This window comes from Manacus candei, unplaced genomic scaffold, assembly GCF_025592945.1.
Source record: "Manacus candei isolate 608988 ecotype Guabito, Panama unplaced genomic scaffold, ASM2559294v1 h1tg000017l, whole genome shotgun sequence".
Classification (NCBI taxonomy): Eukaryota; Metazoa; Chordata; class Aves; order Passeriformes; family Pipridae; genus Manacus; species Manacus candei.
Window position 1 is genome coordinate 20,661,328 of NW_026138065.1, and position 22,024 is coordinate 20,683,351.

Below are 22,024 nucleotides of genomic sequence, written 5' to 3' on the forward strand. Positions count from 1 at the left end.
GAATGTTTTTGGTTTCTCAGGCATTGCTGCAGTGTTGTTTCCCATTGTCATTTTGTTTCTAATGTGTTTGAAATGTACAGCACACTTCAGCATGGGGTTGGCTTTTTTTATTTTTTTGCCTCCTGCTGCCACTTGCTTTTTTGTGATTTCTTCCCATATTTTTTTAGCATTTTTAGTGTTTAGCACGTTTGGCATTTTTTGGCACACATCTAGTGCATCCTTTTGTATGTATTTGCACATTTTCAATGATTTGGGCCTGTTTTTGTTGCTATTGTCATACATGCTTTTGTATGTTTTGATGCGTGTCGCACATTTTAGCAACCAGGCAGTGTTTGGTGTGTTTTGACATGTATCTAGTGCTGATTTTTGCAGGTTTTTTGTCTGTAACATATTTTAGCAGTGTTAAGCATGCATCTAGAGCGTATTTTCCCACATTTTCTCTGTGTCTCACATTGGTATATTTTATTATCCAGCATGTGTTTCACATTTTTTGGCATGCATCTATTGCATCATGTTTTTTCATGTTTTTCCTTTTGTAATGATTTTAGAGTGTTTTAGTGTCTGGTATGCTTTTGGCAGTTTTTTGCATGCTTTCAGCATAAGCTTTTGGGCACCCTAGCATTTTTTTTGGGTTTTCTGTATTTTTGTTTTTTAAATTTTTGTTGAGTGATGATTTTTTATTTTTTTAATTTTCTCCTCTTTGTGTGTGTTATGCTTCTTGGTGTGGTTTTTTTTGTTGCTGTTGTTTGATTAGGATTTTTTTGCTATTTACTATTACTTTGGAATAATCAAGCCTGCCTGTTTGGACAGTGCCAAACTGAGGTTGTTTAGTCAGCCTTTCTTCCACCACTTTATGTGACAGCACTGTAATACTGCCACTATCTACTCATCCTGTAGCAGTGTTTGCTGGCTCTTTGCCTTGAGTAATGGAGAAACTGTATCAAACTCCCCTGGAGGCCATACCTCAGTCTGCAAAGCACAAATTTTGCTTTTGATACTTCAGGACCAAATACTGCCACAGACATGTAATTTTTGAGAGAGAGGGGTAAAAAGAAAATCAAGGTGGAAGAAGGTATCGGCTTCTAATATCTTGAATAATTTTAAATTGCCATAAATGCAAGTTAGCTGTTTTTATAGTAGCTCTGTAAGCAAGGACAGAACTGAGTGAAATCCTTTCTAAAAAACATCCTTCTTCTATTGTATTTAGTGAACAAAAGTGACTGCAGTGTGCATGGTGAGAGAAGGAAATCCACAGAAATATTCAATGCGGTTATTTATAAAAAAACTCTTTGAAATTAAACAAAACAGACCTCACTACATTTGAATGAAACTGAGCCACAGAAGAATATAGGAAAGTGGAGATAATGTAAAAATGAATTTTAAATGATTGGTACATAGCTGGAAGGAACAGAACTGTCTGACTCTTCAGTTTAAGAATTATTTTTCAATTTACAGCGTAAAATTTTACCTTTACAGCATAAAATTTTTCCTTCCATCTCACTTCTACACATAGTAACTGCCACATGATTTATTTTAGTTTAAAGCATTCGTGCTCCGAAAAGTCCTAGTATTTTTTTCTACTAGAGGAAAAATATAATTTTAGTAGATTTCGAGGTTTTGACAAACTTGTTTTCAGTCTTGTTCATTAGTGGTGAGCTGCAAGGTCCATCTGTTTTAAGATCTTTTGTTTCCAAGCTGCATTGAGGGAACATTTCTGCAGTGTTTCTTCCCTGTGGTGATGTTACATTTGTTGCAATTTTTAAACTAGTTACTAATTAGAAGTGCCAGTAGTTGCTGGCAACCGGTTGGTTTTTTATTTTTTTTTGGATACCTGTGCTTTAAATAATGCACCTACATATTGTTTTGCAGAGAGTGCACTTTACAAAATGAGCATTGGTGGTTCTGACAGTTGTACTACTTACCTGTAGTAGAAGTGTTAAACCTGAGCAGCATCTCCAGCGTTCGGAGTTTCAGGAGACGGTGTGGAGAACTGAGATGTATTTAAAGACAAATGTGTTGTGCTGTGCTTCCATATTTCCTGCAACTAAAGACTTGCCACATCTGCAGAACTGAGCTCTGTTGCATGCTTTACACCTCAGCTGTTAATACGAATGCAAGTGTGTGTATTTTTTATGCTGTTGCAATAGAGCCGCTTGCGTCAAAGCAGGAAACTTGTTATGGATGTGACAAAGAAATCACCTGACTTTTTCTGTACTTCACTTGAACCTTTTCTATCCATCTTATGGGAAAAAACCCAGTGGCCTTGATCTTGGAAGTCTAAAATGTCCTAACAGATCCAGTTGTTAAAATTATACCTATTTCTGTGACATGATTAGTGTCCTGCCCTAACATGCATCAACATAATTTCTTCAGTACTTTCAAACTACCTTTTTTGTTGTTGTTGGACACTGTAAGTATTTCCACATGTTAACTATACATGGGATTTTACCAAAATATGGATAAATCTGTGTTCATCATGTCTCTTATCTAACAACTGCTGAAGTGTACTCTAATATAAAAAAACCTACAGCCCCCAGCCCTGCCAAAAAAGAAACAATCCCCCCGCCAGATATTGCTTCTGTGAGTCAGAAAGCCGATGTACATTAAAGTAGCATATTTAAGAACTTGGTGTCGTGTACAATAGGAAGTCTTGTGAGAAACTAACTGAAACATGAACACAAACCTTGCCAAGTATTTTGTTGTTCAAGTCTGCTCCACAGAATTAATTGTGGATTCTCTTTACAGGAATTTACATTTGGCTTTCATGTATATAAGAAGTTTTGAATGGATCATCACTGGAGGAATAGCAGAACTGTGCTATTGCACGTGTTGCTTGCTAAAATTGTAGCTGACACTTCTTAAAAACCCAGGCAGGCTCAGCTCATACCTGTAGGTTTGTAGCTGCCTGGCAATAGGGGAACACACACTGGTTAGCCTGGCAGTGCTGATCCTGGTGTGTCCTATCTGGGGCCCAGTGGGAGTACTGAGAAGATATGGATAAGAAAAATTAGTTTTTGTTGGGTTTGATGATAACTTGGAACGGGGAGAGATTTTTGGTAAATGAGGAAACATATCTTACAGAATTACTTTCTTGCAAAAGTTATTTGTTTCTGGTATTGTTGCATGTTTGCTTCTTCACGATTGATTTTGTATTGCATTATAAGTGTTCGTGTTATTTTGTAGATTCATTTAACTGGCCCATACTGCTGTGCTTTGCTGAGAGAAGTTGGTTGTTTTTGTTTTTTTTTGATGTCCAATTTTGCATGGAATGAACCAAGAGCCCTAATGCACCCTCAGTGTTGCTCTGAAGACATAGGAAGTTTGATGAGCAGTTTAATAAAGCCTGATTTCAGTGTTGCCACTCAGTGTGGTAGCATTGCTTTTGCCTTCTTTCTGCTTGCTTGTTGCTCACTCTTTTGTACAGCTGATCATGTTTGTGCAGCTGAAACGGCAGGGTGAGCAAGGTACGGAACCAATCAAGCTGAAAATTAGCTCAATGATGTCTTTTCTTTTCTTTCATGGAAAAAATAAACCCCAAAAGCTTTGTTTGTGATCTTGTGAGTATGTGTGTGTCTTTTTGGTTTTATTTTCTTTTTTCTGGTACCGCATGGGCAGGAGCTATTTACTTGAAGAATTTCTGGAAAGAATCCTGCTTTGATACTTTCTTCTGGGATTATTTTTTTGCTTGCTCTAAGTATAAATGAATTTTGCTTTTGTATTCAATGTTTCTTTTGTCCTCTTCAAAGGTTAATGCCACAGAGCTGTCACAGGTGGTTCTTATTTTTCTGGTCATGCTGTTATAGCAATACTGTTTCTTGCACTTGTCTTCCCAGTCCTTTTTTTCCCTCTGTATAGCGGTTCCAATATCTGTTCTATTCTCCTTCAATTATTACTGTTAACCTCTGCCCTTTTTCTTTTGTAAACTTGTAACTATTTCAACAACAAAGTGATGTTGATATAAAAAGCTAAAATAAGTTATGTGCAATTGTGAAGGATGTGAATGTAAGGTAGCAATCCAAGGGTTTTCTCCTGAGAAGCAAATCTCTTCAGGTGAACTGTGGGATTGTTTTTTAAGTATGTTTTTTCTAATTGGAATGTTTTGGGTGCTGGGTAGGGAAAAAGGAAGGCTCATACATTTTAGTAAATGAGCTGCTTTCCGGCTCTGTTTACCTCTTGAATCCAGAGGGAGATGAAGATTCTGTCTGCATGGAACTACTTCAGAGGAAGGCTTCAGTGCCTGGTGGCAGGGCTTCACCATCTCCCTTACACTTTGTCTCCTCCATAAATGGCACCTTGGAATTGATGATCTGTTTGGGGGCTTTTAGTAATACTTTGTTTACTATCTGCTCATATTGTGCACTGTTCTTGAGAATATGTGAAGATTGCTCAGCTCCTTACAGGATTTGGGCCGTAATCAAGGCTGACACTGACTGGCATATTGTCAAATTGTGCATGTATCATTTATTGTTAGATAACACTGGACATCCGTTAGTGTCTCTTGGCTAATCAAGAGTGTTGCCTCACATATTCTTACGATGAGAGGGCGAAGGATTCTTGTCGTAGCTGCCAGCTTTCATCATCCGAGTGGATTGCAGAAGACGGGACTCTAGGGACAATTGAGAATAGGAAGTTTGAAGATTTGCTATATTCTCCTGAAGCATTGGAGTGACTTTCATAGACTCAGGGCATTGTCTCCAGAAGGTTGCTTTTGTCTCGTTTGTTTTTTTCTTTTCCGTTGTAGTTATTATTGCAAAATAAATGTGGAGTTATTTCTAAAACTGTCAATCTGTGTGTCTCTTCCAGGGCGATTTGATGAGACTGTGATTGAAGAAAGAAGGCAATGTGCTGAAGATCTGTTGCAGTTTTCTGCCAATATCCCTGCTCTCTATAACAGCAAACAGCTGGAAGAGTTTTTTAAGGTTGGTTAGCATTTGCAGAAGTATTTGCTTCTTACCGATGTAAATAAAATATAGTGCTGATTCTGTTTTACTTTATAAACTGGGTGAGAGTGAGCTGAACTGACATGCTTTGTGAAGGGATTGGGGGTTTTCCGTTCACTCTAGAAATGTGGCTTTAAAAAAAACCCCATGCCACACCCCTACAAGGTGGAAAGTTTTACAGGAACTTCAGGTGAAGGGATTCAAAATTTATTTTTTCATTAAATGATGAGCAAAACTTGTGATGATGAATCTAGGTGTTCAGTAGGGAAGTAATAAAATATTGTCATTGTTTCTGTATTTTAAGTAGGTGTTTATAGTTTCAAACTAAAGGAACGAAGACTGTTTAGACTGTTTCCATATGGTCTCTTATGGACTCAGGTCCATGACAACAAATTTTGCATATAACTAGTCCAACGTGCTGCATGTACAATGTCATGAAAACCACTCTCCATAACGTATCTAACAATACATTGATATGGACTTCCTCTTTATTACAGCTGAAGCAGTTTGTTTTCAATAGTTCCTTCAAACCTCTTTATTTTCAGTAGCTTAGTCTAACATTCTGCAAACTCATAAGCATAAATTTACATGTAACAATAATAGTAACTCCCTGGAATTAAGGAAATACTCATCTGGCTGAGATGGGACTTAAACGTATGAATGTGTTAAGTATATTTAAAGGATACATATGCAAAAGCAAAATTACACTGAGGCTTAAAATTCTCATTTTCATGTTGAAGTTATTGCAGAGTTCTTTATAATACTTAAAATAATTTTCTTTAAGCATTAGTGGCAACAATAAGTGGGAGACTGGGTTAGAATATTTTACTTTTTGGTTAATTTTCACTTGCATTTTTTCAGTTCTTTGAAAATACTTCTGTGTTTTTGGGTACCTTTTCAGAGCTCTCTTCCGCCCCTTTGCTTAATAAAAGTATTACTTTTAGCCTCCCAATGGACCTTTCCTGGCTTTGCAAGGAAATGAATAAAACTAGAAAAACGTTAACTTTTTTAGGAGCAACTATGTCTACAAGGGGAATTATGCAAATGTAATAATTGAGGCTCATTTGTTAGCTGATGTGGTGTTATGCTTTCCTGTAGGAGAGCCTTGGGTTTTGATCAGCTCAGCCCGTGTCCTTTAGCTCTGTTCATGGGTGATTTTTGTTCGTTTTCAGATTTTTGTGCAAATAGCTGTGGAGAGAGAGAACTTGGACAATAAATTTTTAGAAACAACTAAAGGGAGTGCTGTGTGTATCAAAAGAATGAGCTGGCTAGGTTGAAAATGTGCTGGGCTAGTTCAAGACAGATTAGCAGTGTCTGTATGTAACACAGCCTTGAAAATGGTGCAGTTTCTGTTAAAGTTCCATGGAAAGTGTGCACCCAAGATTTGAAGCAGAAATTTAAAAAAACCCCATGTATGTGGTTTCTAGTGCAAGTAATTATTCCTGTTATTACTTCACTTGTCCTTGATTCCTTTCAGGCTTGAGAGGGAATAATGTGTCTTGGTATCTTTGTCCAGTCGTGACTATGACTGAACTCAAGACAGTGGGTCATGGGTGGGACATTAGTCTGACAGGCAAACAGTCCTGTGTGAGGGACCTGCTGAGCTTAGGAGCACCACTGAATGGCACAGACTATAAGTGACACAGGACAGCAGGAACATGATTGTTCTCTTCCTGTTAGATTTGAGTGTGCAGGCAGACCTGCTGCAGAACTCTGAAGTTGCAGTGGGCTAACAATTTAGATCAGTAGGCAGCCTGTGGGAACCAAACATGACCTAACTGAAAGTCCTTGTTTAATTTTACAGGCTTATATAGTTTATTTAAATGCATTAACTCTAAAGTAACGGAGCATTCACTGGTTAGGAAATTTAATTTTGACTATCACTTCTATATAATGAGAATTTCCATAGAGCACAGCAGCTAAATAATTCCTTTCCCTCTTCCTTTTCAGGGTGGAGAGGTGCATGATGGCTCTGAACTGATTGGTCCTGTTGAGCCTCTTTCTGACTCTGTGACTGACAATCTGTCTGACTGCAGCTCTGAAGGTTTGCTTTCTTCTCTCATGTGTCCTTACAGTGTGCTCTGTTTTAAAGCAGCTCATAAATGACAAGTGCCATACTTGTTTATAGCGTGCTGCCGTCCAGTTTATGTTTGCTTGGTATGGCAGATATGTCAGAGCTGGGATTAATGAAAGAGAGCTTGGGATCAGCAGAGCTCTGTCTGCACCTCTGGAAGTTTGCTTCTAAAGATGTACATGCTGGCTTGGATCCCACATGTAGAGTAATTTTAGTGGCACTTCACCTGCACTAAATAATAGTATAGCTGTAAGGAAGGGTCAGTCAGCCCAAATAAATATTGTACTGGGGCTTCTTGCCTGCCTCTGGAGGCTGTGCTGGCTTAAACTTCTCTGTGTACCATGCAATCTTTCAGATATTTATGTGTTCCTGAGTTACACTTGGTCCTTGTGATTTCTAAGAAATTCTTCTCCAATCCTTAGGTTTTCCATTGGAATTGTTTTGCACTCGTGTATAAATACACATTATTATAGAAACACTCATTATGCTTATATGAGAGGGGATTTTTTCTTAACTATTAAATGTCCTCTGGTTTTTCTGGCGTAGAACTTGCTTTGATAAAAAAATGCTTGAATAATGAAAACTGCTTGTGTTTTCTAATAGTGGTAATAGTGGTTGTTTCTTTTTTCCTTGAGGTTGTATGACTTGCCACTGGGATCTCTCTGTGTCAATAACTTTGTGCTCAGATGTACAATATATTATATATGAGAAGTGAGCTTTGCATTTTATTTTGTAGTATTTTCTATGATGTTTATGAACTAATGTTCTCACGATATTTCATTCTGTGAAGGGAAAGGCATAGAGCTGTTTAATTACAGAGGATAGTTATGATAAATACCACTAACTAGTTTTAAAGGAGCATGATTTCTGTGAAATTTAAAATTCTGACAATGCACTCACGTTGCACTGTGCCTTATAAAAGAAAAAGTGCTTCTATAAGTGCTTAATGTGAATGTTTCTATTCTTTATTCACAAGGGCATCATTTTTAGAAGAAGAAAATCACTTCCTTTATGTGAGATTAAATACTGAAAAGAAAAAATGCTGTAAAGTAGAAAAATTCTTTGATACCTTTCTGAATCTGCTGGAGTGCTTTTACGGGATACTTGCAACGACCATGAGCACAGGACTTCAAGATGCTGAATGAGACTTTTGTGGAGTTATATTTTCTAAAAACCTATGTGTCGTCCAGCTCATTTCTTCTTATGTTTGAAACCAGATTTTGGAGGGGGGGGGGGAGAGCCGGGGACAGAAGGAAACATCTGTCTTTAAGGCCTCTAGATGGCAGTGGTGGCAGTGGCAATACTCTGCCTTGAGTCTCCTCCCTACCTCTCCTCAGGGCTTCCTGCCTTCGTCTGATTTTTTCCCCAGTCTGATTATGGTAGTTAACTGTGACTGGTTCACTGTGCTATGTTTTGTGAGCGTTCAAGGGCCTCCACGTGGGCACTGCTCCTTCAGGCTGTTGTACTGAGAAGTATCAGACCCAGTTCCCAACAGGTGCTGCTGTTTGCTTTTAAGGGTGGGTCGTGTTTTCTCTCTTTTATCTGTTCTTTTCAGACAAAGTTATTTTTGTAGCAGGTGTGCACATTAATGGTAGGAGATGCAAACTGACAGTAGCAGAAATGTTTTTGTACCAAAATAAGCAACAATTATCTTGCTTGTAAAAATGTTTTGGCAGTTCATACTTTTAAGAAAATCTCCTTTTCAAGAGGCCAGGTTACCCAGGCTTTCCAAAAATTTTTGGAAACTGTGTTTACTCCTAAGATTCCTGGTGAAATTTCATAAGGCAGAGACAAGAACAGAAACTTATGTTCAATTTCAGCCTTATTATACTCATCTGTTATTCCTGAAAAACAAGCGCTTTGTCTTCCTCTCTGAGTGCATGGGATGACATTCAAATGTCCAACTTCCTCTCCATAAGTCTTTCTATACCAATTATCAGATTCTTTAGAGCACTTCATCGGGAAGCTAATTTCTCTTTTTATTTTTACCCCCCTCCTTTTTTTTACCATGTATACATTATCTTCCCAGAAGTAAGCCTGTGCAGTTCAGACCCTTCTCGCTCCATGAGCTGACTGGAAACCCCATGACTGTGGTTGTGTGGTGCCAGATCTGGGCTCTAAACCTGACCTTAAGAAAAGTTTATTAGCTCAGGCTCTGTGCCATACTAGCTGTGTTTGGACAGCTTTTGGTCAGGTTGGCTACAAAAGAAGAGCAAATGTAGTTTTGTGTGGCCTGTAGGGGAGGGAACTTGAGTCTGTGTGAAATTTACTGTGTGGATGGATGCTAATTCATCTAGTCTGGGTGGCCAGAACAACCTTCCCACAAACCCCAGCCTTTCCATTCATGCTCTCTATTTGCACCCTTTATCCACCAATCAGCTCTGCTTCCACCACTTAATTCCTCTAAGTGTAATTGAATTCGAAGTCCTCCACACCCGAGTTTTGTTGCTGTCCCTAAATTGAGCAGGTGAAGGGGCCCATTATTATTACCCTAGTTAATGTATCCTCTGTCTTCCTCCAACATTTCTGTTGGGAGTTTTCCTTCTTCCTTACCAGATTTGGGGCTACACAGGCAGTTTTCTTCTCTGCATGGACACTTCACTTCATGTCCCTTCCATGAGAAGATCAGGAGCATTGTCTTCTGTGTGCCTTGTCCCCTCCTCTCAAGTAGTCTTGGGTCCCTAAGTGTGACTGTCCCTTGCTTATCAGACAAAGAGTGGCTGGTAGTTTGTTCTCCTTCATGTCTGTTTCCTCTCACTCATATTAAAGATACTGCTGGCCTTTAGAAAAGCAGTATTTCTACAGTGCCTTCTTACTCCTCTTCCATAAATTGTAAATTCCCTATAACTCTACATTTGCAAAATGAACAAGAAAGTGTTAGTCGCTTTCGAGTCAGCTTCTTGCTGCTGCCACATACTTTTTGAATATAAATCAGAACATGTTACCTGGAAATGTGGACAAACTCTTCACTCAATAATACGGGAGAAAACAGACACCAGGTTTTAGCTTAGAATTTACTTTCTCTGTGTGTACAGATAGCTAAATGTCTTGACCTTGTTGCCTGTTTTATTGCCTCAGTGGGCACATGTGCCAAGTGATAAAACAAACTGCTACTTGATATCCAGGTGGCACTGCCAAATTCGTGGGTAGCTCAGTATGTCTCATGCAGGGTACTGTTCTGGAACGACATACTTGATACTGAAAGCTGACTTCTTTTTTTTTCTGTGGTGTGTAGATCCCAGCCTTGGAGGCTCTCCTCTTTAAGGTCTCCTTAGCTGTAAATCATCAGGGCAGTGAGAGATAGGGATTATGATCCTACTGCTGTTGAAATTAGGTGAGTTGGTAGGTTTGAATTGCCCCCCCCAAGCAAACACGCGTGTTTTGTTTTTAAAATTGCGGAAGCAGTGAGAAATGGCAAATCTAATACCACTGTCACAATTTTAATGGTGTGTTACCAAATGGGTATCTCTGATAGCCAGTCAAAAAGCAGGTTCATATTATGTACTTTTACCTGTAGGAGGGTTGTGCTCTTACATTTTGATGGCAAGTGCACGTGTAATCTGCTCTACCAAAGGATGTCAGAAACATTTTTGTCGTTCTTGTTCTTTTCAGTTCGGAAGGATTTAAGTGGGCTCGACGACGTGACACTTACGAGCCAATCGGAATGTGGAGGTGAGATCTAGAAGTTGTTTCTGTTACATTTGTGGAATTTAAGTAGGCCTAATTGAAAGTCATAATTGAGTGAATGCTTTTTGTGGATGATAATCCTTATGGAATGAAATGGTGTGTGTGTAAAATATCTTTGTTGCCTTTTATTCCCAAGTAACCTTGCAAAATTCCTGTGGTTTAGTTACTGAAGGTCAGCTTGCAGCAAAGATATACTGACTTGTAGCAAATGTAAAATTAAATGTGTTACCTCAGATTTCAGTGAAAGAGGTGTTACCTAATTCCTTTTACCACGTGTCAGCAATGAAAGAAGGCTGTGTGTGTTAGATGGGAGTTAAGAGTACTGTATGATACGTAAGCTGACACTAACTGTGTTAATTCAAACTCCTAATTTACTGTTTTTGGATGCTTCCCCTTGCTGATTTAAACAGTATGTTGGGATTTCTTGCAACAGTAATTTGGCTCCTGCTGATTGACTTTTCTAATAGCACTCACACAGAAAGAGTTAGTTTTGTAATTTTCTGAAGCCCAGTGGTGAACTGGCTTTGAAAGTTTAAGCTGGGTGTTAGATGTTGGTCTCTTCATTCTCAGCACTAAATTCAAGACCCCTTGCTCTGCAGAGTTTGTAGTTAATTTTAAAAAGCATGTTTCTATAGGTACTAAAAGCTTTTTAAGACAGAAAGCTGTCTTAAACAGGCAGGGAGTTTCTGGGCACGGTCTCAGGAAGCTGCATGAATGAAAAAAAAGCTAAACCTTTGGAAGGGATAAAGAATTTTGAAGGTTCCTAAGGTATATGAGAGATCTAAAGTAATGGATGCCTTTCTGACTTTTAGGCTTCTCCAGTGACAGCGACCTGATCTCTCTGACAGTCGATGTAGATTCTCTTGCTGAGTTAGATGATGGAATGGCATCCAACCAAAGTTCTCCCAGTAGAGCTGTTGGCCTTTGCGTTACTTCTGAACCCCCAGCACAGAGCACACTGGCACCTGAGCAGGAGTGGAGCAAACCCGAAGGAGAGAGGGAAAGCCATAGTTTGTTTACTGGAAGCTTAAAACCCAAGCCGGGCAAACAAGATTACTTGGAGAAAGCAGGCGAGTTAATAAAACTGGCCTTGAAGAAGGAGGAGGAAGAAGATTATGAAACTGCCTTAAGCTTTTATAGAAAGGGGGTTGATCTGCTTCTGGAAGGTGTTCAAGGTATGGATCTTCCCATTATGTTTGTCTTATCTTTGGCTGTGTGTATTTGTTTATGGCATTTCCTTAGTTAACATCAGCTTACTGTGTTGCAAAGAGGTGATATGAAATGCAGAATGATGTGTGCTTGGCTTTCATGTACTTGATAGCTGTGTGCATATAAGAGAGGGAAATCTTTCTCTCTAAGACTGAATAGTAATTTAGGGTCTCATCTTGCAAGTGCCAAATATCTCCTCTTTTAAAATTGCAACACAACCTTTGACTTGCAGGTAGGTAGCGAAGTGCTTTGCTCCTGCCTCTTTCCTTTTTATTACCTAGGCATTAATTAATATGTGGCACTTGCAGCGCTGTTGAAACATTATTTAATTTACATGGTTAAGTGAGGATTAATTATCCCCATTTTATGCATGGGGAGAGGCAGACTCAGGTTAGCTTCCTAATCACAACAGGATTAGAATTACTCTTCGCTCACAGCATCTTGTTTTTTCCACTAAACTGTTCTCCTTTTCTAGCTAAAGGATGCATACAAACTTACATACCTGCATTACTAGAGGAGAACAGGATTTTTTCTTTATTAAAAGACTGGCACATTAGTATGTGTGCAAAAGCTGTTGTTAACAGACAGATGCAACTACATGCAGGTTTCTGTGTAGTCTCCTTGTAGCTTGTCAGTGAGGGAGCAATTTTTTTCCCTTCCTTCTCTAGTTCTTGAGAATCTAAAGTGATAACCTCATATATTTGCATTTTGTCCAACAATTGCTTAAGACTATAAAGCACAGGAAAATATTTGTTCTTTCCTGGAGTGAATTCAGGGTCTGTGTATTGTGCTTCTGTCCCACACAGATCAAATGAGTAAGATTAGAATTGTGGCTTTGTTTGACAGCACACAGCACAGATGCATTATGCTGCTCCAGATCTGAACTTAAATGTTAATGTACCAAAGCACACACAAGCAGAAGCCTTTGCTGCATCTTGGTGTGATGCACAGCAGTGATCCAGGCCTTCTGAACAGTTCTAGGAATGGAAGTTACCTGCTGAGCTGATTTAATGGGTTCTGGCAAAAAATAATTTACAGGTTACTGATGAGAACTAGAAGTGTGGGCCAAGATATGTGCATAGCCTTTGCTTAAAGTGTCTTACACTTTTTGGCAAACGTAAATCCACCTCTTTCTTTTCAAGTCTCAGTGATGTCAGTAGGGTTGCTGCTTTGCTGCTTGTTGTGGCTTTTCAATAGCATCCTGTCTTTTCTTGCATGTGTTGTCAAAATGCTTTTCATTCTTGATGTTGAATGTGCTGGCAATCCTTCTGTTGGAGAGCCCAGCTATTCTTTCTTTGCCAATGTACTTTTTCATAGACCTGTTACGGTCTTCTGAAGGATATCCTGTTTTGTCATAATCAGTTCTGTCTTCCTGCCATGATGCAAGGCTGCCATGATGCAGTTTTGAACCGACACTTCAAATTTCAACTTCAAAAGCTTCTTTATTAAACAGTTTCAAACTGTTAGGGCATGAACCCAAGTCAGGCTATCATACGTCCCTTTTGCTGTGGTAACTGTTGTGCATACTTGGGTTGTGGCAGTGGTTAAACAGATTGGCTTTGAATCTCTGGTAATCGTTATGGTAATATGTTTACCTTGAAGATGTGAAAGGCTTTTCTTGCATGTATTATAGGTCTCTTGCCCAACTGATGCATATTAACATGTTAAACCAGAGTGGGTTGAGCTTCTTACTTGCATTTCCCAGAATTTCCTCCAAGAACTTTTGCTTTTTTGCTGCAGAGTAGCCACTCATCCAGCTTCCTCAGATGACTGTTAACCCTCTTCTCTCACTCACTGGTATCCATGCTTTTCAGGCTAGGAAGAAATTCAGGATGTCTTAGGAAAGTGTGATATTCTGCCCTGTTTTCTTGATGCCACTCAAATAGTACAGGTGTTATTAATAAATATTTAGTGGTATTTGTGCATGTATGTAGATGTTCCTGATGGATGAAGAGACATGTAGGCAGCACCTGCAACTTTTCCTTTGCAGTCCCTGACATTCATCTGTGAAGCACAGAAGAGGGAATATTGGCAATAAGTTACTTTTTAACTGGCATCTTATCCCTTGTGAACATAATTGTGCACAGGCTAGATCCTAGCAGTTAGCTCTTCTTTTTCATTTCTCTGTGTTACCCTTCATGGCTGTGAAGGTGGAAAGCAAATGAATGTTTATCCTCTGCTGGACACTTGCACTAAATTTGGGTAAATCCAGCTCATTTTGTGTCCTATTCTCCTTGGAGCTTCTGCAAGCTGGCAGGGAGACAGTGATGCCCTCTTTATCATGACAGGGCTGATTCAAACGCCTTCCTAAAAATATATGCCTTCTCAGGATCTATGAGGACAGTAAAAAAAACAACCTCAAAAGACACACAAAACTTTTTAATGTAGCTACTTTGTGAAGGTACTACGTTTAGTATTGATATGTGAATATTCACTTTATGTTGCAATAAAAAACGACAAACCCATAATGTAATCAGTTATTTAAACACCCCTGGTTATGTATTTCATATGGATAATAACATGCTCCTTTCAGAGATAAGGATGGTGCAATTATTACACAATGCTTCTGGTCTTCTGCCGTTGATTATTTTCAAGCTATTTTGTCTAAATAAGTATTAGTAACAGCTGAAAGTGAAACAGAGTGTTCATACATACTTAGACCCGTGTAAAGTGTCATTGCTTTTCGGTGTGCAGCCATAGCAGAATGTGTGGCCTGTGGAATGGTCTGCAGGTGGCTTTTTGCATTGAAACCGGTAATACAGATTTTTGCCACGTGGTGGCACCAAGGAAATAGGAATTGACACGGAAGAATTGGGATCGGGGAAATGCAACCAGCCCGCGGAGTGGTGTGGGTGAAGGAACATCACCCATCCTCTGGTTTTGGAACTTGGAGTTTGAAACACTGCATTACCTCAGAAATGTAATACCTCTGTAAGCTGGTGAGATGTATCCAAAAATTGAGCTCCTTTAGGCTTGGTACAAAGTCTACTTCTCAAGGCTGCCTCATCAAAATCGTGTTCGAGTAAGTTTCTGACTGCAAATTTATAGACCTCTGTTGTTTGTTTTGAAGTAGGTGGCTTCTGAAAAGGCAGTTGGAGCACACTTGAACCTGTTATGTTCCTGATGACTTTCCAGCTCTCTGAGCTGATGGCACTAATGCTGGATGAGGCAGGTGTCACCAAAGAAACGACCATCTTCGCTTTGTTTTCAGCTGTGTGCACACGCTCTCAGAAGCATGGTAGTGTTAATTATCCTGTGCAAGGTACATATGTATTTTCATTGCTGTGTGCAGAGTTTTGGAGCTTTTGGAAGACAGGTCTGTAAAGGTTGTGTAGGATGGTTAAACAATTCTCCAGGAGCTGAAACCGCCTAGAATTCAAATTTTCAGCCTTTTTAAGCATACCAAGTATACTAGGTGATAGAAACTTTGACTCACAATTACAGCTGTTCCTTTGTTTTGTTAGCATGTCAGAGCACTTTGAGGTCAATGCATTGCTTCAGGCCTAGTGATGGAAAAAAATGCACTAATCAATAGCAAGCCACCAACTTCTAGGCTGGAAGTTAGCTGTGTTTTATGCAAAGTAGTGCTTTCCCTGACTTTGGTGTAGGGCATAGTTTTCATTAGGACAAAAACAGATCATGAGGCTGAAATTGTGGAAAGAATTTTTTGTAATAAAGGAGGGAGTCCTATTTATATAAATTGCTCCTCTTTTTCAACTTCAACTATTCTTCAGTTATATCCATTATGGATCTGTGAGAAACACAAAATTAATTCTGTTGCTTATTGCTAGGTTTCAATACCTTCAGGCACCTGATGAAGCAACAATGCTGCACAATATGGTCAGTCTAATTCGTGTAGAAAAGTATAGGATCTCTTCCAGGTGGTTTAGAAAGCGAATATGTTCGTTGCTGGTCCATCCATATTGCTCATTAACATCCGAAGGGAGATGATCCATTTACTCTCTCAGAGTTTTGGAATGTTTGTTTTCACATGTGTAGCAGCTGTGGCTGGGCAGAACGAATATTTATTTGGTTTAGACAGCATGAACCTTGTTGCATGAAGTATGTGATTCCTCTTGAGTCACAGCAGCCACAAACTGTATTCCAGGTATCTGTGTTTTGTGTTAGGTATCTACAACTTCTAAATAAGCTGCTAATGCCTTTTAAAGCAGACTGTGAATGTCAGTTTTTCACTGCTCTGTGCTATTTTAATGTTTATCCAGTAAACAGAGCTGGAACAAAAATTACACAAATTACTGGAACCTTGCTAAAATGACTTTGACTTTTAACCCAGAAATGCATATACAATGAAATGCTGGGAATACTTTGGACAACTAGATGATATTTTTGGATATACTGAAAACAAACCAACTTGTGTCTAATTACTGGGATTATGATGGGCTATGATTTGAACTTGTGATGGAGCCAGGGATGCAAACAGGAGCATGCTTGACAGAATGCCAAGAAGACAGTACTTTATGAAAAGGGAAACAGCCATGGCATTCCACCAGCGTGTTTCTGGCTTCCTTTACTTGTTTGTTGAATGACACTTATGAAGACAACTTCTGTTACCACACAGTAGCTATTTTAAATTCTTTTCACTCGTTAAGTTCTCTGAGTAGTGTTTCTCATTGATAGTAACAATCTCTTAGACACTTCATGAGCTATCCACTAGATGTGCCTGACTGGAGCAACATCTTTAAGGAAACAACAGACCTGTTTTTTGAGAAGGTGCACTGGGGTGTGAGCTGATGTCTGCAGGGAAACCCTGAACGTTGTGCTGGACCTCACAGGGCAAGATTGGTGACAGGTTGACTGATGGAACTGTAGTTCTCCCCTGCCTAATCTCAGACCTCTGTGCTCCTGTGGTATATCATCGCTTGCCTTATTTGCTGTTGTAGTTTTATACTTCCACTGAGGCTGGAACCAGTCAAGTTCCTGCCCTGGTTCCTACCTGAGGAGCCTGAAAACCATCTCTGTTTCCTGCTATTGGACTGTGGGGATGCTGTAGGACTATTTGGGTCAGCTTTTTAAGCAACCATACAAAGTGCTCCCTCTCTCCTAGTGCTTCTTGAAATCACAGCTGCTGCTTCAGAAGAAAGGTTTGTGAGAGGACTTGTGTGTTGATAAGCAGCTAGATTAGGAATGGATGTTGGAAATATTGTGGTTGGTGAAAAAAAGAGCCATCTTATCCCAGTGTGCTGCCAGTGATGCTGAAACACATATTATTATGGGCTATGAGCTGTGCATAACTGTGTTGTCTTCCAAGCCCATTGCAGACCATACAGAGCTTTAGACAAGGTTAGTCTTGTAGAATCCATTACTGACCCTGAGATTAGCTCAGTTGGTTGAAGCATGGTGCTAATAACACCAAGGTTGTGGGTTTGATCCCCATATGGGCCATTCACTTAAGAGTTTGACTCGATTTGGTTACTGTATATATGCAGCCAGATTCAGCTATGTAAATACTTAAGACAAAGTTCCACTTCAATTGCAAGACCTCTCTGCACCAAGAGGCTGATAAAGGTCTGAGGTTAAATACCTGCTGCACAGCTTAGAGCCTTGCAATAAACGTAAAGGTGAACTGTAGCAATACCTATAAGCCAACATGTGTAGGGTCTGATGCAGAGATGACTCTGAATGGGGTTGCTTAGCATGTGACTGTTAAAGAATTAATTAATATGTGACCATATGAGCCTTAGAAATCTGTTTTCTTCTGTCTTCTGGGGCACACAACTAGCTGCATTGGCTTGGTATTCATCTGACCTTTCCAAGATTTCTGAATCTGTCCTCATAGCAGAGTACCTTGCCAGGTTGCTGCTTATTCCTGGCCTCTTTGACAGACATCTCTTCCTGCCTGCACAGCCTTTTGTCTCAGCTGTTGTTAGCCAGCACTTAGCTGCAAAGTGCATTAATCTTTTTTTGACTGTTGCTGTGTGGAGTTTCTACCTCCCATCAGAAGACCTAGTAGGGTTGACACACTTCTTCCAGCACATAGTGGAGACAGAACAGACTGATCTGGGTTACAGAGCCACTTCTGTCCTCAGGTGAGGAAATTGAAGTCCCTGGCTGCAGAATTAAATGCCTCAGACAGTGTAGGTGAATTAAGGCAAATTACTAGCTGGAATAGAAAAAAATGCATAGGTATGTTTAAGGGCATGATGCTGTATGATAATCAGTGCTCTGATTCCTTCCCCCAAACAGTTCTTGTATATGCAGCTTCTCTCTTTTCACGTCCTCCTTTTCTCTTTTCCTGTCCTCTTTCTCTCTTTACTCTACCAGTATCTTAAAATAGCCCCTCTAGCTTCAGAGCTGCATAGAAGAACTAGTATAGGTTTGATCTCTACAAGGCCTGCCGCTGGCTCTTCTGTTTTAGAGATTTTTGTGATTGCTCAGGGAAAGATACCATTTCCCATAGTAGTATATAAAAGTACATATGAATTGTATTTAATACATAAGTATGAGAACTATTAGACTGTCAGGATTTATGAATCTCATAATTGGTTTTTCATCCGCCTTTTTCTTTTTTCCCTCCCTGCAATACTTTATGTTTCAAACTGTTCTTACTTGTAGGTATCTCTGTGCCTGGGTTCCCTCTGCTCTGAAGCAAGGAATGTTTGTGGCTATAATTCATATTTGAACTTGTCCTTTTAGTTAAGAAGGAAGAGTGCAGAGAACTTGGAAACCTCTTCTGTGGTGGTGGCCTGAGCAACTTCTTTCCTTGCTCTGTCAGTGCTTTCCTCCTGTTCCTGTGGTGCTTGCGCTGAAGGACCTGCTGATACTGTCACCATAGTGTTTTTTCATCTGTTCTAGAATGCCATGGCTTGTCCTTCTGTCTTGCAATGCTTACAGGGTTTTTTTTCCCTTCTTACATAGTTCAACAGAAAAATGTTCAAGGATATTTCTCATATTAAGTCTTACTTTGGTGAAACACCTTGCTGTTGAAGACTTCTAGTTTTAGTAGATAGGTGGGAAGTTAAGCTTTACCTCCCTGAAATAATGTGTGCTGGGTGACTGTTCATTTTATTTTTTTTCCAGTTAGTCACACAAGCACATAAAAAGCTGCCACCACCTTGTGGATTTAACATGAGGGTTTCTCTATAAGCAGATGTTTGTTGGTTAGCATTTCTGGAAAGTTACAATTCTTATTATCTGGAGTGTTACTGACTCCTGCTTTATTGGCCACTCAAACACATTTCACCCACACCATTCTTCTATGTAGTCTTAACTTTGGCATAAATGCCAACTTTTTTTTTTTTCCCCGGAGCAATGTTTACCTAGAAATGTTTACCTAGACATTTACATGACAGGTATGTAACCACAGGTTTTCTACAAGATGCAGAACTTGTAACTTCATAGGAAATGTAGATCTGTAAGTGTCTTAATCAACCTGCAGTGAAGACGATGTATATAAGATATAGACATAATAGTTATGAGCACACTGGAAAGCTGGAAGAAGAATTTGTAGGTGCTCTCTCACTGTCACAAATTTGTGCTTCAGCATGAAAGGTTTAACTTTTAAGTGGCTTTTCTTTTTGGTTGATAGAGTACAGTACTGTTCTGAATCTTCAAAAAATAAGAAAATGGTTCTGATAAGTGTGTTGCATTTTAATAAATTTTGGCTCTCTCAAAATGTTAAGAAAAAAAAGGAGGAAAAAAGATCACCTCGAGCTGTTTTACTGTAATGAGTTTAACCTTTGTCTTGTTTTTTAATATTTACAGGATTTTTTTCAGCTGCAGAATTTGACCACCACCTCAAAGGAACTCATTGTTAATATAATATATAGCATACTAGAGGCGATGAGCTAGTGGGCTTATTTCACATTTCCAAACTCCCACCTACTGCTAAAATCTATAGCTCTTCCCTTGATGCTGCAGTGTCCATCTACCTCAGCACCTGCCACATTTCACTTAAGTAATTGTTTGAAAATTAAAGGTTACCCACTCTCCTGTGAAAGTTGGTGGAGACTCGTTCCAAAATCAGCAGCTCTTCCCCTTCCTGAAATAAATTTTGGGGTTATAAAGCTGTGTCCAAAGTCATCACAAACCTGTGCTGGATTATGAGTCGCATTGTCATTTATGGTGTGCCTGAGCTTTTGTTTGGCTATTATGGACAAAGGAGTCTGCTTCACATGATGTAAGAAGTGTTTGCCCTAAGAAGAACAGAGGTCCTCTTGAACCAATTAGGCAAAAATAACAGCTGGGCTACCCACTAATAAGGAAGGTGCTGCTAAACCTCTTTTCATTGTGAGAAGAAATAAATCTTTTAAGGCTTACTCCCTTGCATTTTTATAGAGAGCAATTCTTTGAAAAATTCAGCAATCCAGCTGGGTGATATGTGCAGGAAGACTGTGAAGAAGATAAAGAAACTTTTAAAAATAAAAAATGGTATTATAGCTGTTAGATTTGGCAATTATAAATGTTTCATTGAAGATTTCAGTATTTAGAGAAAGTTTTACTGTTTAAATTGTTAAGAACATGGAGTTTGGGGTTAGCACAACAGGCAGTCTCCCACAAGTTCCTTGTAGCTTGTTCTGCAAGAGGACATTCCTTCCTGGAGCAAATCTCTTCTGATATCTTCTTTAAATAAAGGCAGCCCACATATATTTTTAGTAAGTCTGAGAGAAAAGCAGGAAGAGGAGGTTACAGAGGATTGGGACAGGTAATGCTAACTTTTTAGCCTTACCTTTTCTGTGAAAATAACCCCATCCTGGCCAAACAACTGGTTAGGTAGGGAGACCACCTATGTTGCCCTGACAGATTGACTCTTCCTGAGAGAATCTCTAACACCTCAAGGGGGATGATGTGGAAGTGGTCAGGCACAAAGAAAGGAAGGAGTATCTAGAATTCTTGTGTGGGTGCTACATACTGTGATTTACTGTATATTACTGTGATTTACTGATTTTTTTTTTTTTTAATATGGTAGTGGCAAGTGGCAACTAGAGTAATCTGTGCTACTGTCCTGTAAGAGGCATATCTTCCCCAGGACTTTATCCTGGATCTGTGGAGGAGATTAGCTATGGAGCAGAGGAAGTTTGACAGCACTTCTGCGTGTCTGAGATGTGTTCTGTTAGTACCCCAGATTATTTTGGGGAAAAGGGCAGTTTTTTTCCATGGTCTTTACTGCCCAGGTGTTCTTTATTTGGTTTTTTGTTTGTTTATTGGATATGGCCCCCTTTCAATAGCTTTTTGCTGTTAATATCTGAATGTAAGTAATTTTCCTACGTGATAGAATTGCGGAAGGTTTGATGCATGAATAAACAGTTAACTGAGCTGAACACTTTGACATTGAGTTAATTAATCTCTCAAAGGTGTGTCCTCTTCTGATGTGCTCTGAGATGTGAGTAAAGACTTTTTGAGCACAAAGCAAACAAAAGTATATGCTACTGGTCTGTACATTGTGGAAATGCTGCTGCTTTGTCTTTTTTTATTCAAGTCAGTGGACTATGGGCAAACGAGCAGGCAAGTCACAGATGAACTCAATGGCACAATTATTCTGATATTTGTGGTTTTCCTCTATTCAACCCTCAAAATTGAATGTTGTTAGGAATGTCTGTCTTTGTAAATATATCATGCCTGAGCCATCCTTAGAAATAAAAATTGAAGAAAAATTTTAAATTATTGGCTGCTGTCCTAATTTCCTGGCTACTGTTACTTTGGTCAGTGGGTGGCCTGGTCAGCCTTTCCAAAGCCAATTTTCATTTTAAGATATTTTTATTTCTTTGAAATAGGCCAAGCCTTTGGAAAATGAGGGAGCAGCCTGCTTGTGCTTATGTGGATGAAGGCTTATATGTGCAACAAAGTAGCTGTAGAGTTTTTATATTCTGTTTGCAGTAATAGTAAACAGAGCATCTAAAATAACCACTTGCACATTGCAACAAACACATCATCATTTGCTTAAAAAGAGTTATAATTACAGTTGACGAAGCATGGACACCATAAAAAATGCATTAGTTTGGCTTGACACATTAATTACCTGTTTTTGCAGATGTTTTTATATATTGTTGTGTGAACAGTTTACAAAATAATTACAGGAAAGTCATATGGAAAATAAACTAAGTGGGTGGTTTCTCGCCTTAATATTTTCATTCATGTGAATCTGTGTGAGGCACAG

General features: G+C 39.2%; 1 protein-coding gene across 5 annotated transcripts in view; it reads left to right on the forward strand.

Moving 5' to 3' along the window:
- Positions 1–22,024, forward strand: part of RPS6KC1 (ribosomal protein S6 kinase C1) — an 87,532-nt gene that overhangs the window by 11,767 nt on the left and 53,741 nt on the right. For all 5 annotated transcript variants that reach the window (XM_051783940.1, XM_051783941.1, XM_051783943.1 and 2 more), the window contains 4 exons: positions 4,804–4,919; positions 6,891–6,984; positions 10,627–10,686; positions 11,514–11,876. In XM_051783940.1, the coding sequence (XP_051639900.1) occupies positions 4,804–4,919; positions 6,891–6,984; positions 10,627–10,686; positions 11,514–11,876 (633 nt within the window). The remainder of the gene's footprint in view (positions 1–4,803; positions 4,920–6,890; positions 6,985–10,626; positions 10,687–11,513; positions 11,877–22,024) is intronic.